This window comes from Psammomys obesus, unplaced genomic scaffold, assembly GCF_907164565.1.
Source record: "Psammomys obesus unplaced genomic scaffold, mPsaObe1.curated_primary_1811, whole genome shotgun sequence".
NCBI lineage: Eukaryota > Metazoa > Chordata > Mammalia > Rodentia > Muridae > Psammomys > Psammomys obesus.
This window is the reverse complement of record NW_026596143.1, coordinates 3484728-3508745: the sequence shown is the minus strand read 5'-3', so window position 1 is coordinate 3508745 and position 24018 is coordinate 3484728. Positions and strand designations below refer to the sequence as shown.

At 44.9% G+C, this 24018-nt stretch overlaps 1 protein-coding gene across 1 annotated transcript in view; it reads left to right on the top strand.

The window, feature by feature from the left end:
- The window catches only part of Gsr (glutathione-disulfide reductase), a 36567-nt gene extending 12931 nt beyond the window's left edge, over window positions 1–23636 (top strand). Inside the window, exons 5-13 of the mRNA XM_055593333.1 lie at window positions 2003–2150; window positions 6032–6086; window positions 8740–8839; window positions 10144–10230; window positions 13280–13438; window positions 16678–16789; window positions 18782–18913; window positions 19631–19764; window positions 22592–23636. Of these exons, the coding sequence (XP_055449308.1) occupies window positions 2003–2150; window positions 6032–6086; window positions 8740–8839; window positions 10144–10230; window positions 13280–13438; window positions 16678–16789; window positions 18782–18913; window positions 19631–19764; window positions 22592–22741 (1077 nt within the window). The 3' untranslated portion in view covers window positions 22742–23636. The remainder of the gene's footprint in view (window positions 1–2002; window positions 2151–6031; window positions 6087–8739; window positions 8840–10143; window positions 10231–13279; window positions 13439–16677; window positions 16790–18781; window positions 18914–19630; window positions 19765–22591) is intronic.
- The last annotated feature ends 382 nt before the right edge of the window (window positions 23637–24018 follow it).

Here is a 24018-nt window from a genome sequence, read left to right as displayed (position 1 = left end):
AGAGCAAACACTGCTTCCTAAACTTAAATTTGTAAGTAAATTCTTATCAAGAAAATTAGACAGAGGTGTGTTTGCCTGCAGCAAATGTTTGTTCTCCGCCCCTCTCCTGATGCCTTTTTTAAATGAAAGACTTATTTTCACTTACGTGTATGTGTACGTGTGCAGGTGCCCATAGAGGCCAAGAAGGTGTCGGATGCCAGGGAGCTACAGTCGCAGGCAGTTTCAAGCCACGTGACATAGAGGCTAAGAGCCAAATCTGGGTCTTCTGGAAGAGCAGCAAGCTGTCCTAACCACTAAGCCATCTCCCCAGCATCCCTGCCCTTTTGTAGAATGGAGCTCTGGCTAGCCTGGAACTCACTGTGTAGACCAGACTGATCCTCATGTCTACCTCTGCCTCTTGAGTGCTGGGATTACAGGCATGTGCCACCATGTCCAGCTCCTAGTGGAATTTTTTTAAATGGTGCTAACTAACTCTTAAGAAAAAGATGGACATAAGCGATGGCTCTGCTTTTCTGGAGGATGCAAGTTCAAATTCCAGCCCCCACGTAGTGACTGACAACTGTAATTTCAGTCTCAGGGGATTTGATGCTGTCTTTTGGCCTCTGCAGACGCTACGTGGATGTGGTGCGCGTGCAGATGGCAACACCCATGCACATAACATAAAAAGAAATTACTTTTCAAAAAGCTAGGAAAGTGGCCGAGAAATAGCATTTTAGAAAACGTGGGCTTGGCGTGCGGTACAGCTTACCCTGACCTTGCAGTGATACAGAAAGAACCCTTGATGCCAAGTCCCAGGCAGGGCAGCCCTTTCTCCAAACTATCATCCACGCTGTCACCACCCAGCCCTTTTTGTCCCATGGCCAACTCACTGCCCCCAAGAAAGGCTTTTAGGGGTGCTTGTAGGTTGGCATTAATTGAGATTCAGTTATTTAAGCCAGGCGCCTGCAGGAACAGGCCTGGAGGGCAGGTTGGGAGGAAGGAAGGAATTCAGAACCAGACGTGCTGAAGAATGTTGACTCACCCTTTTCGGGTGCATACTTACGTGGCTCCTGTAGCTTTTAATAGTCTACCTTCGTGTGCCAGGCCATAGGTCACAGCTGGCTGGAGCTTGCTGGCGGCCCTCAGATTGACCCCTCGTCAGGATTCTACTCAGCATCACTGTCCTCAGAGTTTCCATAGGAGACAATCACTTAGAGTTTGTTTTTGTTTTATTTATTTTTTTTAACTTCCTACCAAAAAAAGAAAAGAAAATGTATTTCTCTGGTGTCTATTCCTAGCTTTTATGTCCCTGTCCTCCTTATCTCCCTCTCCTCTGGCATATCATGTTTTACTGTTTTTTCATTGTAAGGAAGACTTTCACCTTCAAACCATGGAGTCAGACACAGTGTCTTTTTCCTTGGGATGCCTGGCATGGTTTCTATTTATTTGGTTCTGACTCCCGGTCGCACCGAGCTTTCTCCTTGTAGTCCACACCAGCCCTAACTGGCAACAAGTTTTCCTGCGTATCCATTACCAGCCAGGAGGTGTAAGAATGGGGCAATAGAATCTATCTTTCAATTTACAAACCCCAAATCAAAACCTTGAGTGGAGTGGTTTGCAGTGGCACTCACCTGTAAGCCCAGCTGAGGCAGGAGGATTGCCGTTCTGAGGGAAACTACAAGCCAGGTGTAGTGCTGAACTTTGTAACCCTAACGCTTGGCAGTTGAGCAGAAGAATCAGCACTTTGAGATCATGCATGAGTACGTAATTGGGTTGGAAGCCAGCCTAGGCTGTTTTCTGGTGAAGAAATTAGGAGTTGATGTATTGTGCAGATAGGTGTTTTTTGAGACGATTTGCTGTAGCTCAGACTGCCTGGGAACTTGTTATATAGCCAAGAAGGACCCTGAGTACCTGATCCCAAATGCTGGGTTTTAGGAAGGCACCACCACTCCCAACTCAGTGTTCTTCGTTTGTTTGCTTTTTAAGTTTTAAGAATATGCTAACGTCCGTGTTCCTTCTCCAGTCCAACATAGAGATCATCCGTGGCTATGCAACATTTGCAGATGGCCCTCGGCCCACAGTGGAAGTCAATGGGAAAAAGTACACCGCTCCTCACATCCTGATTGCCACAGGCGGTGTGCCCACAGTTCCTCATGAGAGCCAGATCCCAGGTGGGTCTTCCAAAGGCCAGCACGGTCAGGGGGCCTACAAGTCACAGCGTGGGATCTGCCTACGCTCGTTCTGTCTTGAGAAAGGTCAGAAAAGAAGGTCCCCAGAGCCTAAATCTAAAACTAAGTGTTAATGGACAGTGAGGCAAAGAAAGCTGTTTCATCCAGCTCAGGACTCAGCAAGAAAACCGTGGGGGAATTACCTTTTCTGTCTTGGTGTGGCATGGGGGTGCTGCCAGCCTGGAGTTGTCAGACAAGTTATTTCTAAGACTCAGCATACAATAACTGTTCAGGACGAATTAGCTCTCCCTCGTACCATGTTTTTGCATCTTATATAGCAAGGTGTAAAAGATGAAACTAGCCAGGAATCGCAGAAGTGGTCCCACCGGCCATGTGTCTGTATATTGGGCTAAGTGCTAGGGTTGAGTCATGAACAGGCTGCCGTGTTCACTCTCAGAAAGCGTTAGTCACTCTTCCTCCCACATGATATTGTAAGTCTTGGATAGTGAGTGTCTTAATGTTTTATTGCTGTGGTAAAAGACTCTAGACAAAAGCCACTTAAGCAAGAAAGGATTTTTTCCGGGCCACAGTTGAGATTGCAATCTGTCATGCAGGGAGGTCACAAGGGCAGGAACCTGAGGGAGCTCGCCGCAGCACATCACAGTAATGAAACAGAACACTGAATGCATGCTTGCGATTGCCCAGTTCTTTCTCCACACATCCAGGGGGATCCCAGCTAGGGGATGGCACTGCCCACGGTAGGTGGGTCTTCCCGGTCAGCTCATCCCTCTCGGTCATGCCCAGAGGCCTTGTCTCCCATGAGATTCTACTTCTTTCATATCAACAACTGACAAAAGCTGCAGCCGTGGACATACTTTATATATCTCTTTGCTTTTCATGGCCTGGCTCTATAGCTTGTGACAGTTTTGAATGCTTATGGAGCACTTTGGGTGTGTGCATTTATGCTTTAAGCAGATCTTGCTCTGTTTGTTTTGATTTTGAGAGATAGTCTCGTGTAACTCAGGCTGGCTTTGAACTTGCTGTGTAGTAAACAGTGACCTCAAATTTCTGATGCTTCTGCCTCTACTGGAATTATAGGCATGTGCCACCATGCTGGCTGATATTTTTCTTTTATTGTAGTTATTTTCTTTCTTTTTTCCTCCCCTTTGAAATTTTAAGCAGGGCTTATAGCCCCCAAAGCTAAAGAACAACCACTGTAAAAGACACAAAGATAGCATTCTCAAGTAGCATAATATTAACTTGGGAATATTGGGTGTTGCCTAACCTTTGATAGAACCAGTCTCCATTATTCATTGTTCAGTGGAAGAAGAAAAAAGAAAAGAGAAGGCCTGGAGAGATGGCTCAGTGAGTCAGAACACTGACCATTCTTTAGAGGACCCAGATTTGGTTTCCACCACCCCCATCGTGGTTCAGAAATAACTGCAACTTCCATTCCAGAGAATTGAACACCTTCCTCAGGCCTCACAGGCGCCAGGCACCTACATGGTTGTCTGTATGCTGGAGAGACTGAGCACCCAGCAGCTGCTCAATCCCCAGGGATGGATGCTGTGGCTGTCCCATTCTGGCACTACAGGCCTAGGGGATTCTTGGAGAGCCCCTGGTCTTCTGCCCATGCTGGGGGGCTGAAGCACCTATGTTCCCAAGTCAAAAAAGGGTGACAACAGCAGAGCAACAGGGTAGATGCACTCACCAGCAAGGAGTGTGGGTGAGGGCAAAAGTTCCTCTTCTCTGCCCCCAGACCTCATTATAGCTACGCCTCCACCACTAGGAAGTGCTGCTTTCCCTCCATCCTGGGAGGTGTAGCTTCAGTTTCAGACAGTCTGTTAAGTGAAGAACAAAGAGCAAGAAGCAGATAAACAGACACAGCAGAGATAAAAACATCAGATTGGATGCCTGCAACACCTTGCAGAAACCGTTAAGAATATTCTAATTAGGAGAGCAAGCAAAAGTAATATTGTCGTATCAGGCACTTACAACATCCTGCAGAAAAGGCTGCAGAAGCGCACGCCCACCCCCCTTCCCCCCCCCCCCCCCCACCAGCTGTTCTGGTGCTCCCAGTGGGAGGTCTCAGGCAGAGCTGCTGGCTTCTTCCTGCTTGCAGGGATTTCTAATGCTGTGGGATCAACAGTAAATAGTAACCTCTTGGAAGTGGCCTGTCTTCTATTTTCAGTGCAGAGTTTTGAAGAAACTGAGGTCATGAGGCTCTTATCTTGTTTTCTTGGAGTTTTCTCACAAGCACTCAGAATTCTCACAGGACGCCATTGATGGACTGTGTTCTGATGGTCAGGAGGATCCGTAGAGACAGACATGAGCCAGGGAGACTCCTAAGAAAGGGACCCTTGGTCAGAAAGTGCTGAGAGAAAGAACAATTGGTAAAAAATAAAGACATCTTTGAAGGATTTTTAACCAGTTCAGTCAGTTTGACAAGCACTAAACTTCTTGAAGCAAGTGTTTTGATCTGTAACCAGCATTAGGTTATGATAGAACTATGGACACTCATCAAGCCAAAGAGAGGTAGCTTTGGTAACTGCAGCAAGTTGTTACTGGCTTCTAAGCAGTAACAAGATCTGTGTGGTGTCCAGAAACTGAGCTGACAGTGACTGGATGGGGAGAGAATTTCAAGGCTGGAAGGGTGTTGGAAGAGTCTGCAGTCTCTCAACCCAGTTCTGCAGGCACTTGCTGGGCCTTACTTGGTCCAGGGGGAAAGGCTGACGACAGCCCCTGACAGGTCGGTCGGAAGCTGTATGTCGCCGGTTTAAAGACACATTTCAGAACATACTCTTCATTGCTGAGACCAGCCGGTGTGTACCACGTGCTAATGGCGCTTACATTTGGTAAGGTGTGGTATACCCATTAATGGATGAGATAGGGAGGCAGGTATGAGAGAAAGAACCACAGGTGGACAACTCAAGGCCCCATCTCAAAGGAAGGAGCTCCAAGCGGGAACCTGGAGGCGGGCACTGGAGCGGAGGCCATGGAGAAACTGCTTACCAGCTTGTCTCCCATGGCTTGTTCAGCCTGACCAGCTCTTGCACAACCTGGGGCCACCTCTCCACACTAAACAAGAAAATGCTCCCATAGACATATTCCTGGTTCTGAAAGCATTCTGCAGTTTGAAATTCTGGCCTCAAGCGTTGCGGAAAAGGGACATACGCGGAAAGAAACATGGTGAAGCAAGACCAAGGTGAACATGGAACTGGGATATTTGAGGAGGAAATGAACAGTACAACTCTAGTCTTGAAGGAAAGAAAAGGCGGAAGCCAGCTGTGGTAGTGCACACCTTTAATCCCAGCACTTGGGAGGTAGAGGCAGGCAGATCTCTTGTGAGTTTGAGGTCAGTCTGGTTTACAGAGTGAGTTCCAGGACAGCCAGGGCTATGTAGAGAGACCCTGTCTCAAAAATAGGGTGAAGGAAGAGAAGGGGACCAAGATCTCGCTGCTGGCTTTCTGTTTTTGCTGGGGTCAGGGGCAAAGCAAAGCTGACAGTTGACAGGACCTTGGCCCTTTGGGGAAATCTAAATAATGCTTATCCATCACTGTTGCTATTTCTTGAGATAAATGTAAAATGTAGACTCCAGGAAGCCGTGTTCTCAGTGGACATCTAGCAAGGCTGTCAAAACAGTATGTTCATTGGCTGAAGAGCGTTTGGTTCTTGAATAAATTGTGTCCAGGCTAGGAATGGCAGCTTATACCCAAGGTCCCTAGTGCTCAGGAGAGTGAGTCAGGAAGATTGCCATAAGTTTGAGGCCAGCCTGGGCGATGTAGTAAGTCCCAGGTCAGCCTAGATTACAATGTGAAACCCTTGCTAAAAAATAAAGTTAAATATATGTTCATCTAATCACTATGTGGTGTTTTCCTACATAGGGGCCAGCCTGGGAATAACCAGTGATGGGTTTTTTCAGCTGGAAGACCTGCCTAGGTGAGCAGCTGTGCCTTGGGGATTCATGTCTCTCTCTCCTGGAACCGGGGTCTGTCTGTTCTGCCCTGTCTCCCTGCCTCCCTCATCTTTCCGTGTTGCCCCCACTATCTTGAACTCTTAGGAGCAGTTCGCTCACCTGCCTCAGGGTGATCCACTCCAAAAGTGCTTAGGCTTCACAGATATGACGCAAGTGGGTGTGCATCCACAAAGTCATGACTCAGCTGTGCTTGGGTGATACGTGTCCTTTCAGGCCCACCCCCCAGCAAGCTTTATTACAGATATTTGCCCATTACGTATTTTAGAACGGCTTAATAAGCTTTTATTGACGTGAATATGAGCTTAATGAATGAATTTATTCGTGCTGTTAAAAAAAGGCTGTGGGAACAGAAGGAGACCCACAGCTGAGGTGGGCGTCGGTCGTGCCTTCGCCAGCATTCACAGCTGCTGCGAAGGCTGGAATCTAGGCATTCCAGGCTCTGATGGGTAACCTGTAGCAGCCCTTGTCTCCAAGAAAAAGAACATCCAATGTGGCACTGTGCTCCGGGTGCACTTGGAAGGCTGAGGCAGAAGTATGGCTTTGCTAGATAGTGAGTTTAAGCCAACCTGGGCTACATAGATCTTCTCTCCCTCCAAAGCTATTTCTTAGGTGGCGTTTTTTTTTTTTTTTTTTCATTCCTTCTCCTCTTGTAAGATTTTTTTTTTTAAATCATAAGTTATAGTCCTGAACAAATCCTAGATGTGAGCTACTAGTGCTGTATGCCGTGTGATTCCCCTTTCGTCCTTAGAGGGTACGGAGGCTGCAGTAGTGGCTATCAAGGCATTTTTTGATAAAAAGAGGTTGCTTTGGAAATGTAGAAGTATAAAAAATCATTTTCTTTTTTCTGTCTTTTTTTTTTTTTTTCCAGACAGGGTTTCTCTGTATAGTCCTGGCTGTCCTAGACTCACTTTGTAGGCCAGGCTGGCCTCTAACTCACAGATAGATGCCTCTGCCCCCTAGAATGCTGCCTCTACCCCCTAGAATGCTGGGATTACAGGCGTGCGCCGCTCCACCTGGCTGAAAATTCATTTTTCAGTGTATACTGCAGTGACAGGAGGCGGGATGACAGTGCCAGGGGAGCTAAGGGGAACTCTCAGAAAAAGGCCTGTGATGGCAGCCTGTCCCTTTCTCCCCCCCCCCCCCCGCAACCCCTGCAAAAAAAATACCCCTCTTTTAGGAATCCATAGCCATTTCCAAGCTCTCATAGACTGGCATGTACTCCTCTTTGACCAACTTCAGGGTATGTTTATTTCTTTAGAAACTCTTCATGGGCCAGGCTTTATTGCATGTGGATTTATAATCCCAGCTACTCTGAAGGCTGAAGCTGTAAAGTTGGAAATTCAGGGTCCCCTGAGCTCTTGAACAGAGTTAAAGCCAGCCGTGGCCACTTGGCAAGGCCAGTCTTTAAATAATTTTCTCTTTAAGTTGGAGATTTAAACAACAACAACAAAAACAGCTCAGTGGCAGAGGTTTGTCTGGGATGGAAAGGGCCCTGGGTCAGACCCTATCAGCATCAGCCAAAAAAAAGATTCTTTGAAAGCAGAAACCGTTACCTTTCCTGTCTAGTGTAGAACCCCTTACAATGTAGGGCTTTGATGTACAGAAAAGAAAGAAAGGGTGGAGAAAGGAAAGGAGAGAAGCAAAAGTGGGGGAGACTTATGGCAAAGAAGAGGTCAACATAGGAATGAGGGACAGAGATGCAGGAGGAGCTGTGTCATAGGTTTTGAAGACTATGGAAGCTTCTGGGGTCCGTTTGAGTACTTTATCCTCCAGCCAGGCCAGCAGCCTCCCCGCTTCTGTGGGGAGTACTGGAAGGCGCTTCCTTGTTCTTCCCCTAAGAACTTGCCTATGGACTGCAACAGTGGGAGGGGCCTGCTTGGAGCCTTGGAAAACCTGTAGCTGGGAAATACTGAGACTGCTAATCTCTATGCCTCAGCCTGGAAGTAAGCCTTAAGCGACATTGTTTCTCCAGCTTTGATCCAGACATTCATTCAAGGGTGTCCCTGGGGCTTAAGCTCTTTTGTTAAACCAAAAAAAATGTTCAGGAAGTTGAGTTCAGCTGCTGCCTGGGCCACCCAAATGCCAGGATTACTGGCATGAGCAGACTCCATGCCTGACTTTAAATGGCTTTCTTAAATTGGCCTTTGATCATGCTACAAGGATTAGTAGAACTGAATAATGATCAAGGAGAAATACCCAGCGCTGAAAATAATGGTGCTGTTAGATTTACGTATGGAAATTGGGAGGAGTTCAGGACTAGGCTCAGATACATACTGGCCACCAGGGATACAGGGACTCCCTCTAAAAAAATAAATAAATGGAAATAGGATATGAGGAACTTAATTGTCAAATAAAAATGTCTTTCTTCTCTGAGGGAAAATTTTGTTTTGATCTGTTTGAAAGTAGGGTCTGGCTGTGTAGCTTCGGGTGGCCTGGAACTCAGCCCAGGCTGCCTCTGCTTCTGAATGCTGCAGTTGCAGGGGCCACCATGTTGCTCACAGGATGTCAGCTGTTGGGGAAACCGAGCAAAGAGCTTGAGGAAAACATGCCAGTCTGTACACCTAAAGCCATTGCAAAGCCAGTTTAAGAAACGGTCACCCTTTGCTTTCATCGCAGCCGCAGCGTCATTGTGGGTGCTGGTTACATTGCCGTGGAGATAGCTGGCATCCTATCCGCTCTGGGCTCCCAGACATCTCTTATGATAAGGCATGATAAGGTAAGTCCTGTCTCCTCTTGTCCCTATTCTTTGATTTTTTTGTTGTTGTTGTTGTTTTCTAATTAGAGAATTTTTTTCTTCTTAAAACAAACAAACAAACAACAAAAACTAGATATCACCAAATTTTTAAATATATTACTATGCGTATATGGTATGTGAGTGGGCATGCTGCCTTGTGGAGGTCGGAAGACAACTTTTGAGAGTAGTTTTTCCTTCGAGTTGTGGGTTCTGGGCAAACGTAACACAAGTACTTATACCTGTTAAGTTTCACGTTTATGTCTTTCACATCCTGCTAAGTCAGCCTAGCACACATCCCTTAGGGAGCTCACCTTCATCGGGATGGCTTTCGAGACCTAATATATCTTCCTTTATAAACATAATCAAGGCTTCAGTAGAAGCAGATGGGGTATTAGCTCCTTTCTGTTGCTGTGTGATACGCCGTCATGACCAAAGGCACCTTATATAAAGAGTTTGTTTTGGCTTATGGTTCCAGAGGGTTAAGAGTCCATTGTGGCAGCAAATGGCAGGCGAGGTTGCCAAAGCAGGAAGCTGAAGGTTCAGCCACAGACAGGAAGCAGAAAGAGTGAACCGGAAGCGTCAGGAAGCTTTACTTTCTCAAAGCTGGTCCCCAGCATGGCCAGCTTTTGTAATCAAACATTCTAACCCAGTACAATCCAAAGGTACGAAGATTTGACCCTCACGTACTGAGGAGTGCTGTGTAGTGAGGTGTAAATATGTAACTGAACTGCACATTTGTGTAAGAGCTGTAAGCTTTGTGTGTGCAACCTAGCACACACGTGTGCTGTTCAGATTCACAGTACAGTGAAGTTGCGGTGTACAGCCAAGGTTCAGTGTACATTTGGTTCTGAATTAAGTTCGGGTCACTTAAGTGTGTGGCCCCTATGCTCACTTCTAGTTTAAAATGCTGGATCTAGCAGCTGTTCCTCACGGGATATTTGAGAGAGCTTTCCCCAGAGAGAAAGCCAGCCCCACTCGCTACACAAGAATTTCCCTAGACTCTGGAAAAAAAGAACCAAGAAGGAAGGAGAGAGACATGAACATGGTAGAGTCTGACCGCAGTCGGACTGTTCATGTCTCAGAACTCTAGAACATGCTGGTGAAACCAATGGAGTGCAGATAGCGGTAGTGACGCGGGCAAAGGAGGTCTGCTAAGCTGCTCAGGGTGAGCATGAGGGAGGGAGGCTGTAAGAGGACAAGTAGTCCAACGCCGGAACTGCGGCACTTCAATGGAGTTCCATCTCTTTCCCAGCCTCCATCCCTCTGCTACCCATGTCTCAATGCAGGTACTGAGAAGCTTTGACTCCCTCATCAGTTCCAACTGTACTGAGGAGCTGGAGAATGCTGGCGTGGAGGTGCTCAAGTTCTCACAGGTGCGTGGTCAGGCCCTGAGGCAGGTGAATCGCTCGCTTTCAGGGCTGACTGTAGAGTGCATGACCCTGTGTGTGAGTAGCTCTGCGAACGCTTACCTCCTTTAAGGCAGCGTAGCCCGCTTCCACTCCATGTTTCTATGCTTCCCCTCTCTTCTTTAATGTGTGTGGATGTTTTGCCCTCACGTATGTTTGGGGGCTGTGTGCTTGCCCGGTGACCAGGAAGACTGGAAGAGAGAATTGGCTCTCGTGGTATAGGAGCTGCAGCTGTTTGAGAGCGGCCATGTGGGCTCAGGGAGTTGACTTTGAGTCCTCTGTGGGCAACCAGTGCTCCTAACCTCTGAGCGTCTCTAGCAATGGATCCCCCTCCATTTGTATATGTTTGTGTTTTGTGGTGAATGGTTGCTTTTTGTTTTTTGTTTTTAAATGGTCATGCTGTGGGATCTTGCTCTTTGGTCCAATCTAGACTTGAACTCAAGCCTCCTGCCTCAGCCTCCCAGGCTGGTAGCTGTGCACTGCCACACCCAGCTTCTGCCAATTGTTTTCTTTCTTAAAAAGCTGTATTTCATATTCATGAAGTCAAGGTGTAAAAGACCAGAAAGCTGGCGGTTAAATCTAGAACTGAAACCTCCTTTTATTCACTTTACCTTTCAGTCTTAGCTCCTTCCCTCCTCTCCTCCCGGTCCCACCCTCCTTCCCTCTTTCCCGTATCCCTTCTAAACTGAAACTTTCTAATGTTTGTTCTCATGTATCTTTTTATATATCCTTATTTTTCAAGAAATAGCAAGCAATCAAAATTTCAAGCATATGGTTTTTTTTAAAGTATTTTATCTAATTTACCTAAAGCATTACAGAGTACTTTATTCCTCAGGAAATTATTTAACTTTCAGTAGAGTTTTTCTAGAGAATTAGGCTGATAAGCATGACTGTCTCCCTCTTCTGGTCTTTGTTACACTTTCAGCATCACCCATATTGAGAAGAATAGCAAATGACAATGTGTTTCAGGAATGTGAAAGAGAAGGGGTTCCCATCAGCATCACCTTGGAGACCTTCATTCACTGATGAGCTGGGCATGCATATGGTTGGTTTCTACAAATGCATATCCACCAACAGCTGGGTTGTAGATATTTTAAATAAAAGGATGTCTGTACTGATGTGCACAGGCTTTTCTTTCTGTTCACTATTCTGTTAATGATATAGTCTAACAAACAGCTGTTAATGTGACATTTATGTTGTTTGACATTGTAAGCAACCTGAAGTTGCTCTAAAATATTCAGGGCGTGGTTGGGTTATATGTGAACGGCAGCTCCCAGCTGTCTGTAACCTCAGTGCCAAGAGACATGAAGCCCTCTTCTGCCCTCTGGCCATGGCATACAGGTAGTGCATAGACATACATGAAAGCAACACAAATACACGTGGACACAAGTGCAAGTATCCTTGAAAGGGAAACCAGAGGTGATGGATCCCTCTGAAGCTGGACTTACAGGCAGTTATGAGCTGCCCAATAAAGGTGCTTGGAACCAAACTGCAGCCCCAGAAATGTGTGTGTGTGTGTGTGTGTGTGTGTGTGTGTGTGTGTGTGTGTATGAATGAATATATATATATATATATATATATATATATATATATATATATATATCCATAGCGTTTCTGTGGTTACTGTTCTGTTGCTGTTAAGAGACACTGTGACCAACTTATAAAAAGAAAGCATTTAAATCATTTGGGGCTTGCTTACAGTTTCAGGGAGTAAGTCCATGACCATCATGACAGGGATCATGGGAGCAGGTAGGCAAATATGGTGATGGAGCAGTAGTTAAAAGCTCACATCTTACCCACAAGCAGCAGGGAGAGAGACAGACAGGCGGGCTGGCCAGCTAGGGCTAGCTGACTAGCTGGCCTGGCTTGGGCTTTTGAAAACTCAAAGCCCATTCCCAGTGAGATACACCCCCTCTGACAGGGCCACACCTCCTGATCCTTTCTGAAACAGTTCCACCAAATAGGGACCATGTTGGAAGCCAGGCCAAACCAAGGCTTTTCCTGAGGCCCTGATGTATGAAAAAGGGTAGTTCCTTGTTTAGAACCTAGAATATGCTTGTCAAAGCCAGTAGTGGCCTGAAGCCAGGGCCTTGGGGTAGCTGTGGTTTCCAGTCCTGGGAACCCAACTCTTCAGCTTTACAGGGTTATCAGTCCCACTGTGCTCAGTCTGTGACGTACTTGAGAGAGTCTTGTTTTTTGGGTGCAGAATTGCTTGATGAGAGTCCTGCTGACCTTGTCTTATTTCTCCCTGCAAATAGTACATAATTCTTAATACGCTTGCTGTGGTGAACCATTAACTCAAACATGCTTCCGATCCAAGCATTCTGTGTTATTTTCTTCATCCCATCCTCTGCTTTGATACCTTGTTCAGGCTTCTTATTCCCTCGGGCTCAGGTCAGGACCAAGCATAAGCCTACATTTTCATTCAATCCACCACATATAACAATGTAAGCCAGCATTGCTCGTCATTGGAAGAATCAAACAAAGAATAAAGGAAGCAGGCCTGAGACTGGGGAGTCCATGGCCTTTGGCTAAAATTAAATACTGGTTTCAGCTATAAGTGACTATTAAAAATTCTAGCTGGATATAATGGGCCACCCAAACTTGGGAGTCTAGTGCAGAAAAATTGATAAGAATTTGAGGTCAGTCTGGACTGTAGATTGAGATCCTTTCTCAAAAAAAAAAAAAAAAAAAAAAATCTGGTTTTACTAATGGCTTTGGTATAAACTTTCTACCTATTTAGTAAGTTGAGACAGGAGGATCATGAGTTCAAGGCTTATCTGAACTACAGAGTAAGTTTAAGGACAGCCAGGGCAATTTAGTGAGATCCCATCCCAAAATAAGTAAAAAGAGGGCTGGGGTGTAGCTCAGTGGTTGAGTGCCTGCCCAGCGTGAGTGGGGTCCTGGGCTCAGTCCCCAGCACTGGGGAAAAGTCTGATTTCCTCTTGCTTTGCTTCCATAAAACCTTCGCCACTCTTCTCTCACACATATTTCACACTTCTTTTTTATACAACAGGTTAAGGAAGTAAAAAAGACATCATCCGGCTTGGAACTCTTTGTGGTTACTGCGGTTCCTGGCAGAAAACCCACCACCACCGTGATTTCAGATGTTGACTGCCTGCTCTGGGCCATTGGGCGGGACCCGAACTCTAAGGGCCTGAATCTGCATAAAGTGGTAAGCTGACCTGGTCCTATCTCCAAATAGCCCTGTGACTTTCTGCACACCCATCTGCATGCTCTGTCATGGAGCTGCTATTTGTTTGTGTGTCTTTTGAAGCAGAATCTTTTGTAGTCCAGGCTAGCCTCGTTCTTAAATAAGAACTGAGAATGATCTTGAACATCTGATCCTCCTGTTTCCACCTTTCAAGTGCTGGACTCCACTCATGAGACCACGTGCCTGGAGCCTTCAACATTTTAGTAATAAAATATTCAGGAAGAAGTTTGGCTTGTTTTCATTCTTGAATGAAATTTAATTAAAACCCACTATTCTCATATTAATAAAACTAGGCCCTGAGCCTTTCATTTTCAATACATAACCAAAATATGCAGATGGAATGTTTGTGGGTCCACTGTTCAAATGTATTTGCTGAAGGTTTGTGTGTGTGTGTTTGTATGTGTTTATTTGTGAGAGTATGTGTATGTCTGTGGAGGCCAGAGAACAGCTTGCAGAATTCCATTCTTTCCCTCCACCATATGGGTCCTGAGGACTGAACTCAGGTCGTCAGACTTGTCAGCAAGAACCTTTACCCACTGAGCATTCCTGTCAGCTCTATGAGATGAATCTACCTCTTTCTCCCTCCTACTCTTTTATTTGCTAAACTTGAAAAATAATTTTTTGGCAAACTAACTAATGGCTTCTTAGTAGCATTTTCTGTGTTTCTGTGATTGTACTGTATTCTAATCCATGCCCCTCCAACCTTCCTCAGCCCTCCTATTTTTCTCTTTCAGTTCCCATTCTTATTTGTTGAATCTGTGTGTACAGTGTGTTCATATATACATCTGTGCTTTGCCTGTAGTGGCCAGAGGTTGACACTGGTGTCCTCCTCACAGCTGTCTGCCTCATCTTTTGAGAATCTCTTTCTGAACATACAGCTTTCCCATTGGGCTAGCCTGGCTGGTCAGCAGGCCCCAGCTCTGTGATTACTGCTACACCTGGCTTTTCCATCAGTATCGGGGACCGAACTCAGGTCTTCTTGCTTGCCCAGCAAGCTTTTTTTCCCCATAGAACCAACCACCTTTCTAACTTCAAATTTGAATTTCACTTTTTGAGACAGGGTTTTTCTGTGTAGCCCCGGCTGTCCTGGAACTCACCGCCTGCCCCTGCCTTCTAATGCTGGAACTGCAGGCATGCACTAATGCTGGGGATCAAATCCAAGGCTCCAACATGCTGGACAAATACTCTGCCAACCTATTTCCCCAGCTCGTTATTTACTGATTTTTTAAAAATTTGTTTTGTTTGTTTGTTTGTTTGAGACAGGCTTTCTCTGTGTGTAACAGAGCCCTGGCTGTCCTGAATTTGCATTTGTAGACCAGGCTGGCCTCAAACTCAAAGAAACCTGTCTGACTCTGCCTCCCAAGCCCTGGGATTACAGGTGTGTACCACCATACCTGGCTCAGCCAGTACCGGTAAACAGAATCTATCTCAAACAACAACAAATATTTAAGATCTGTAACTCAAATTGAATGACTGCTATGTGCCAAGTTGTGCCATTGTATCACTCACCTTGTAAATCTTGCCAGTAGCTGACAGGGGAGGAAACAAAGAAACAGGATTACTAGATCCCTTACCAGGCTGGAGTAGGAAGTCTATCCAGCTCACCACTGTGTTTTACTGGCCAAGATAAACTCATTTGCAATAGAAGCTCAAATATCTGTTGCTAAATAATTACATATATAAAAATCTCACAACTAGTGAGTGATAGCTGGGATTCAGCCCAGCCTGTCTGGCTCCAAAGGATGTGTCTCTCTCTTTCAGCGGTGCTGGGAGTCAGATGGGGCCTGGTACCCGCTAAGTATGTGCTCTACCATGGAGCCACATTCCTGCTCCAAAGATTGTGTTTATATGTGAGTGTGTGTTATACAATTATGTGTATGTATGAATATAAAATGAGAATATTTATGTAGATTCTTATAAATATAAACATCCATTTATTTGTTTGTTTTTGAGGCTGGGTCTCACTGTGTAGCCATGGCTGGTCTTAGAACTGGCTAAGTAGACCCAGGCTGGTCTTGAATTCACAGAGATCCGCCTGCTTCTGCAGGGATTTCAGGCGTGCACCGTCAGGCCCAACTCAATGACTATTATTGAGCATTATGCTTCTTCCTCTCCTCCTCACGATGAAGAATTCTCTGTCTCAGCTCTGCAAAGCTACAAAGTAAACGTAGCGCATCTTCGAGGAAAGATAACTCAGCAAAAAGGAAGCATACTCAGTTGTATAAAATAGAATATTTTAGAGTAGAATGCAGACTTTGCTTAGAGTTTAGAAAAAGAAGATGGTAGCTTGGAAAGAAAATGCTTTTTGGTGACCCTTTCAGGCCGTGACCCTCTAGATAATTTAGATAGGGTTTCTATTGCTGTGATAAAACTCCATGGCCACAAGCAGCTAGGGGAGGAATGGGTTTATTTCATAGAACATCATCCAAAGAAGTCAGGGCAGGGACTCAAGGCAGGAACCCAGTGGCAGGAGCTAGTGATGCCATGGAGGAGTGCTGTGTCCTGCCTTGCTCTGCCTGCTTTGTAACAGCCTGCGGGATCATCTGCCTGTGAGCTGGCCCCACCCACATTAATCATTAGGAAAATGCCCTGTAGGCTTGCCCACAAGCCAGTCTGGTGGGAACATCTTAGTTTAAGTTCTCTCTTCCCAAAGGCTCCTAGCACTTAATACATTAGCATTGTTTCAGAGGACTCCCTCAGGGTATCAAGTATAGTAGTATATCTGATGGCCTGCTCATTCCTTTCATCTTTTCTCTTTTCTACTTTTTTTTTTTTTTTTTTAAGACAGGTTTTCTCTATGTAACTCTGGCTGCTCTGGAACTCACTCTGTAGACCAGGCTAGCCTTGAACTTAGCTCTGCCTGCCTCTGCCCCCTACTCTCCCCTCCCCAAGTGCTGGGATTAAAAACATGTGCTGCCACCACCCGAGTTTTGTTTTTTGTTGTTGTTTTGTTTTTGTCATTCCTTTTCATGCTTACTGGATCAGCCTAGTCCCATTAAAGCACCTCAGTAGTCAATAAAACAGTTCATCTGTAATATTAAGGAAGCTATGAGACTTGTCAACCAGAAATGATTTGCTTTGTAAGTTGTTAAGTCTTGTAGGTTTTTGGAGGTGCAGGCATGAAATGCAGCCGGCCTCCAGGTTTGATGTACCGTTATAGATGGCCCCAGCATTTACCAGATGTCCCCTTGTGATTCTAGGGGATTCAAACTGATGAGAAAGGCCACATCATCGTCGATGAGTTCCAGAATACCAGTGTCCGAGGCGTCTACGCTGTGGGCGACGTCTGTGGAAAAGCACTTCTCACCCCAGGTAATGCGCCTGTCTCGGGAAGAGAGGCCTGCGTGGCACCGTAAACACCAGCATTTCACAGTCACGTCAGCAAAGTCAAAAGTACATGTCTTCTGTCATCAGAGTGGCATTGAAGTAGGTGTGTGCTAGATAACGCACATTTTCTAAATAAATCCATTGTTCCTTAGAAGGCCCTGTTTGCTGCTTTCTCACAAAATAGCTGACAAAAGCAACTGAAAGAAGAAAGGGTTTATCTTGGCTCCTCGTGCAGGGAGCCATGAGACCATCACAGCGAGCAAGGAACATGAGGCTGCTGGTCACGTTGAAGAAGCCTCAAGAAGCAAATGTTAGCGTTCAGCTCGCTCTCTCCTTTTTTCCTTTTTGTCCAGCCCAGGACGCCAGCCCAAGGGACAGTGCTGCCCATATTCAGGCGGGTCCACTCTCGTCAGTTAAACCTGTCCGGAAAAATCCTCATAGAGACACCAAGGCCTGGGCCTTGTTGCTTGACTGTAAATCCAGTCAAGTGGACAAGGAGGATCAGCTATCACAGACAATTAGCAAATGCTAAATCCTTCGTGAAGAAAGCCTTCATATAGGTTACTTCCCGAACACTTGTGTGCTAGGCAGTTGTCCTTCTTGTGTGAGTAAGTGGTGTTGGTGCCACCAGCTCCAGTGTCCTTGTCCTCATTCCTCTACCTCGACCCACTTCAGGAGCATGTCTGAGATGTATGCCACACCTGTCCACTATCTCGTCTGCTCTCCATGCATCTGTGACTCATCACCAGACTTCCCAGATGTCCTAAGGTCTTACCTCAGGGTGGAAGCCTGTTCTCTTTTCTTCATGATTTGTGGCACACAGCATGATGTTTTTAAATATTTCCATTTTTGGAGACCTTGGTCAGTCTGGTTAACATTTATTACCTCACATCATTTTGGTTTTTGTTTTCAAAAATAAAATCTGCTCTCAGTGATTTTTTTTTTTTTTGAGACAGGATATCTCTTCATAGCCCTGGCTGCCTAGGAACTCACTGTGTAGACAAGGCTGTCCTCCAAATCATAAAGCTCTGTCCGCTTCTACCTCCCGAGTGCTGGGGTTGAAGACATGCATAACTACTATCAACAATTTTTATGTATACAGCACACTGTATAAATTGTATACTTATACTGTTAACAGTGGTTGCTTTGCTGTGCGTTGGATCTCTGGAACAGAGTCATCTTAACTGAAATTATATCCTTTGAAAAACATCCTCCAGCACTTGGGAGGCAGAGACAGGTGGATCTCTGTGAGTTCAAGACCAGCCTGGCCTACAGAGCAAGTACCAGGACACCTAAGGCTTCACAGAGAGACCCTGTCTCAAAAAAACCAAAAAAGAAAAAGATTGTCACATCATCAATTAATAGCTCATCTTGGGGGAAAAACTGGTAATTTTATATCAGTAAATTAATAACAGATATTTTTTCTGGACTCAGGCCTTTTGAGGAGAAGACATAGGAATAAAAACAGGCTAGACGGAAACAAACTTTTTAGTTTGTTTTTTGTTTGTAACGTACTGGCTGGGCGCAGTGGTACACTGCTAAAATCCTAGCACTCGGAGGCAGAGGCAGGCTCTGCGAGTTTGAGGACAGCCTAGTGTAAGCGAGTTCAGGACAGCCGAGGCTACACGGAGAAGAACTTAGCAAAGTAGAAATAAAAATGTGCCAAACTATGGTTTGCTCTGTAAATATCCTGCCAGGAAAGCTAATGTCCTCACTAAGCAGATTGAGTGCCAGGAGATTGGGAATGTAGGGATATGTCACTTTTCTTCATAATAGAGTGCACAGAGTTTGTTCAGCCAGTAGTTTTGAATGGTTCGTGATGGCAGAGCTAGCTTTTCATTATGTTGAAGTAGACATGATAGTGACATTGTGGTAAGGTTCTGTCAGAGCTGGGCCAGGTCAGTGCATGGCTGTTAGAATAGCGCTGCCGTTCTAAAAGAAACGGTGAAACAAACACCACCTTTTGTATCATTGTAGTTGCAATAGCTGCAGGCCGGAAACTTGCCCATAGACTCTTTGAACACAAAGAAAACTCCAAATTAGACTACGACAACATCCCTACCGTGGTCTTCAGCCACCCCCCTATTGGGACAGTGGGCCTCACCGAGGGTAAGTATTTTAAAATGAAGTTAATCTGTGGTTTCTTCTCTAAACATCATCGGCCCCAATGACTGTCTCCCAACTTACACAAACCCTTTGTTTAGTCTGGAGTCGTGTTTCTCAAGCCATGAGTACTTAGAGAGTCTGGCTCCTGCTGCCCATACTTCATTGTGTCTGTTTCTCTCTCTCCCTCCTTCTCCTTCCGCTCCCCCCTCTCTATATATATTTGGATAAGAGTTGCCAAAAGAATACAAAAGACTCCTCTGGGTTGTTAACTGTCTTTTTCCTTATCATTTTTGTACCCTATACATATACTGTACTTTTTTTTTTTTTTTTTTTTTTTTAAGAACACAGGTCTTCACTTACATAACCATAGTCTCAGGATGAGAAAACTTTACTTAATAAAGTATTATTTAAACTTTAGACTTTATGCAGATTTTGCCAGCTATCTCAAATGTCATTTTCAGCCCATCATCTCCCAGATTCCGGGATTCAGTCTAGCATAATTTAATGGCAGGCAGTTTGGTCTCAATTTAATCAGAAACACAATTCTTCAGCCATTCTGTCTCTGGTGTGACATGGAATTTATTTTGTAGAACGCCCCTTATTTTGGTATAGTTAGATACTGCCTTCTTATTTGAATCAGGTATGTTTCTGGCCATTACTCTCTCATAGCTCTGAGGAATAGTTTAGTGTTTGACTGATATTTTTTAATGTGCATTATAGATGAAGCTGTTCATAAGTATGGAAAGGACAATGTGAAAATCTACTCAACTGCCTTCACCCCAATGTATCATGCTGTGACCACAAGGAAGACAAGATGTGTGATGAAAATGGTTTGTGCCAACAAAGAGGAAAAGGTATTGGTGTCTCTCCTATATGTATTTCATATGCTCTTCATATTTGGGAAAAAAAAAGATTCTGTTCCTTTTAAAAACTGAGGTTTGATTCTCAGCATTGAAAAAAAATGACTATTTTAAAGATTAAAAAATAAAAACAAGCGCTAGAGAGATGGCTGAGGTTAAGAACAGTGCTGGAGAGTTGGCTCAGGGGTTAAGAGCACTGCCTGTTCTTGCAGAGGACCCAGCTTCAATTCCTAGCAACCACATAGCAGCTTATAACTATCTGTAACTCCAGTTCCAGGGATCCCACACTCTCACACAGACACATGCAGGCAAAACACCAATGCAAATAAAATAAAAGTAAATAAATTATTTAAGGAAAAAAAAAAAAGAACATTGTCTGTTTTTCCAAAGAGTCCAAGTTCAATTCCTAGCAACCACATGGTGGCTCATAACCATCTATAATGAGATCTGTCTTCTATTGCGCAGGCACACGGGCAGGCAGAATGTTGTATAAATAATAAATAAATAAATCTTTTTGAAAAATAAAGTTGAAAAATAAAAAAATGCTAGGTGTGGTAGCTCATGCCTTTAATTCCCACACTCAGAGTCAGCTACAGGCGATCTCTGTGAGGCCAGCCTGGTCTACAAAGCTAGTCCAGGACAGCCAGAGCTATGCAGAGAAATCCTGTCTCAAAAAAACCAAATAAATAAATAAATAATAAAACAAGGTGTCACTGACCACTAGTGCAGAAGAGCCAAGAAGCTCAGAAATACTGGTAAAGGGGGCCTGGAAGATGACCCAGTGCCTAACAGCGCTTGCTGCTCTTGCAGAGAACTGGATTTGGCTCACACGTCCACATCTGTCAGGTGGCTCTCAGCCGCCTGTAACTGTAGCTGAGGGGATCTGGAACCCTTTTCTGGCCTTTGAGGGCACCCCCAAACATATGAACGGGATTACAGAATTGTTTCAACATTAGACATTTACTAATGTCACTTTATCTTTCTGAGGGTCTGCTGAACGAGTTTTGGTGTTTTGAAGGATTTTATGTTCCTACAGCAAATTTCCCCTTTCCTCCACATCCTCACCATTGTCCTTGCAATGTAGCCACTTTGAATGTGTCATGTCATGTGATCTCTAGGTATAGTTTTGGTCTGCGTTTGAGTGAATTTTATTTTATAATTTAGAAAACAGGTTTGGTGTGGGTTCTCAGCTTATTAGAACTGTTTCTTCCAGTTCAGTTAAATCTTAAGGAGAAACTTGGTCGTGTGTAAAGGATACGGCTTACAAATGAAGTGTTTGCTTGGATTTTTGAAACCGGCTCTTACCACATAACCTGGTTCAAATTTCAAACACTTGCCGCCAATGCCGGGCTGTGACATTGGTATGAGGTGGCCTGGCGGGTAGAGGTGCTTGTTTGAAGGCCCTGATAATCTAAGGTCGATCCCCTGATCCCCCCCACACACACAGAATGACAGACAGAACTGACTCCCCAGAGTTTTTCTTTGACCACCAGTGTTCAAACTAGCACAGGTGTGCCTGACCATTCTCTCACACCTGCCTATGCTCATGCTCTCTCTCTATCCCCCCACATAACACTGAAATAAAAATTGTTTTAAAAATGTAGCTATAGTAATAGTTTTCAGCTTTTATTCTTAATAATTTCAAGTTGTATATCTGATTTGATGGACTTCAACACCAAAAGTCACAAGACATAGTTCAGCCCCTCAAACTGGCAGAAACAGAGACTCGGAACAGCCTAGGAGAGGGGTTCGTGGCAACACAGCACAGCCTGCTGCCTGGAACAGTCCTCAGTGACTGTTGACTGCCACATCAGTTGGACCCTCTTCTTCCCTTCCTGTTCTATCAGGGTCCCAGGGAGCCTCTGGGCTCCCAAGTTCTCCTATAACTAAAATTCAGGAGTTCCTGTCCTTGGAACAGGCGCAGGGATTGAGTTGTAATTGTGTAGTCCCTCCCAAAAATATATAACGTTGTGACTGTTGACAGAACTACTGGTGCTCAGAGAGCAGGGCAAAGAATTACCTGGTCCAGGAAGTCTGTAGCTGTCTGGTTAATGAACAGGTTTAGCTCTTAAGTGAGAAGAAAGGTGTAGCCTGTGATGTCAGCACCCAGGATGCTGAGGCAGGAGGATCAGGAGTTGGTGACTAGCCTGGGCTATACAGCAAGACCCTGTCAGGAAAAAAAAAAAAGGAAGGAAGACATTTATCAAACAGAGACATGTGTTCAAAGAGAAGTGCATGGACAGGCAGAAAGTAAGAGTAAGAAAAAGCTGGCATGCACTGTGGGGGGACATTGAGGCAGGGCTGCATAAGGCCTCCTAGGTGTCCTTACACTGACTCTGGAGTAGAAACATGATTAGAGGGCTGGAGAGATGGCTCAGCAGATAAGAGCACCATCTGCTGCTCCAGAGGTCCTGAGTTCAAATCCCAGGCAACCACAGGGTGGCTCACAACCATCTACCCTGGAATCTGACACCCTCTTCAAATAAAACACGCATATGTAAAATAAATAAATACAATTTTAAAAAAGAAAAGAAAAATATGATTAGAGGCCAATCAGTGGTGGCACATGCTTTTAATCTCGACGCTTGGGAGGCAGAGACAGGTGGATCTCTATGAGTTTTGAGGCCAGCCAGGGCTACACAGGAAAACCCTGTCTCGAAAAAAAAAAAAAAAACAGAGAAGAAAAAACCATGATTAGATTTTTAGATTTCAGGGTGGAGATGGATGCAGTACCTCAGGCAGTGCGGCCAGGTGGTCCATGTGGAGCAGTTCGTCCCGTGACTGTGTAGCTGATACAGATCTGGCTTCCGCTTTCTCGCAGGTGGTTGGAATCCACATGCAGGGCATTGGCTGTGACGAGATGCTGCAGGGCTTTGCTGTAGCAGTGAAAATGGGGGCCACCAAGGCCGACTTCGACAACACGGTTGCCATTCACCCTACCTCTTCAGAAGAGCTGGTCACACTCCGCTGAGCCCAGGGACTTGTACGGCTAGCGGTCGGACCAGGAGGCCTCTGAGAGGAACCACGCCGTCGAGTTTACTTCCTGCTCCAGCTTCGTATTTTCTTCATTTTAATCAAGACCTCCTGACAGTGTAAATTTTTAGCTCAAAAGAAAAAACCTTATTTATCTAATCAACAATTTGTTTTGTTAATCTGGGGTTGGATTTCATTTGATTATATTTACAGTAATTAATATTTTGTCTTTTTCAATTAACATCCCCGTGTTAGCTGTATTTTTCTTGCTTCAGCCTCATTCCAGGTATAAATGTATATCAAAGTACACTGAAGTTAATGCACCTGATGAGTGAATATAGCTGGCTCTTTTTTTTTTGGACAGTGTCTCTCTATGCAGCCTACCATGGCCTCAGACTCAAAACCCTCCAGCTATAGCGTCCTGAGTGCTGGAACTATAGACTTGCATGGCCACTCCTGGCCTAGCTTGTTAGTTTTATATGGTGGTTCGTCTCCAGTGTACAGAATATATGTGTGTTTCTGAGTCTGGTATTTTTGTTCTGTATTGAGAGGCTGCCCTGAGGATGTAACCTCTCTATTTCCATTTTATTCTTTTCTCTGTCTTAAATGATTGGAAATGGTTCCTGTTATTTTCATGAAGTGAAAATTAACATTAGTAGAGCATTAACATTAACATTAGTAGAGCTGAGGCTGGTAGGGTAAGTGAGAAACCTCCTAGAGATGATTGCTTTCAGGAGGGGCGGGCTGGGCCTCCTCAGGAGTACTTTCTTTTGCGCATTCACAGTTCAGTCAGTCATTTCAGTATTTCTGTTTCTGTCTTTTTTTTTTTTTTTAATGAGAACTATTCCAAAAATCTGAAATTCACTCCATTGCCTTATAAATTTTATTATGAACTTATTGTTGTCAGTTTATTTTCTAAGAATTTTCACACCAAGAGAGCAGATAACAGCCCCTGTTGCAGAAGAAGTCTCTTTAAAACAGGTGCTGGGAGGGCTGGAGGGACGGGACGGCTCAGCACTTGCTGCTCTTCTGGGGGGCTTGGTTCGGTTCCTAGCTCCTACCCGGTGGCTCCTATCTGTCTGTGACTCCAGTTCCAGGAGATCCGATTTCCCTCTTCTGGCCTTTGCAGGCACTACACACGTGGGTACAAACACACCCACAGGCAAAAACACTTCTACACATCAAGTAAATCTTCAAAAAGTAAGAGTAAAACTCTGTTTGAGCTTGACAACTATTCCCGTCTCCATCAAAGCAGCTGTGACTTACTGCCAAGAG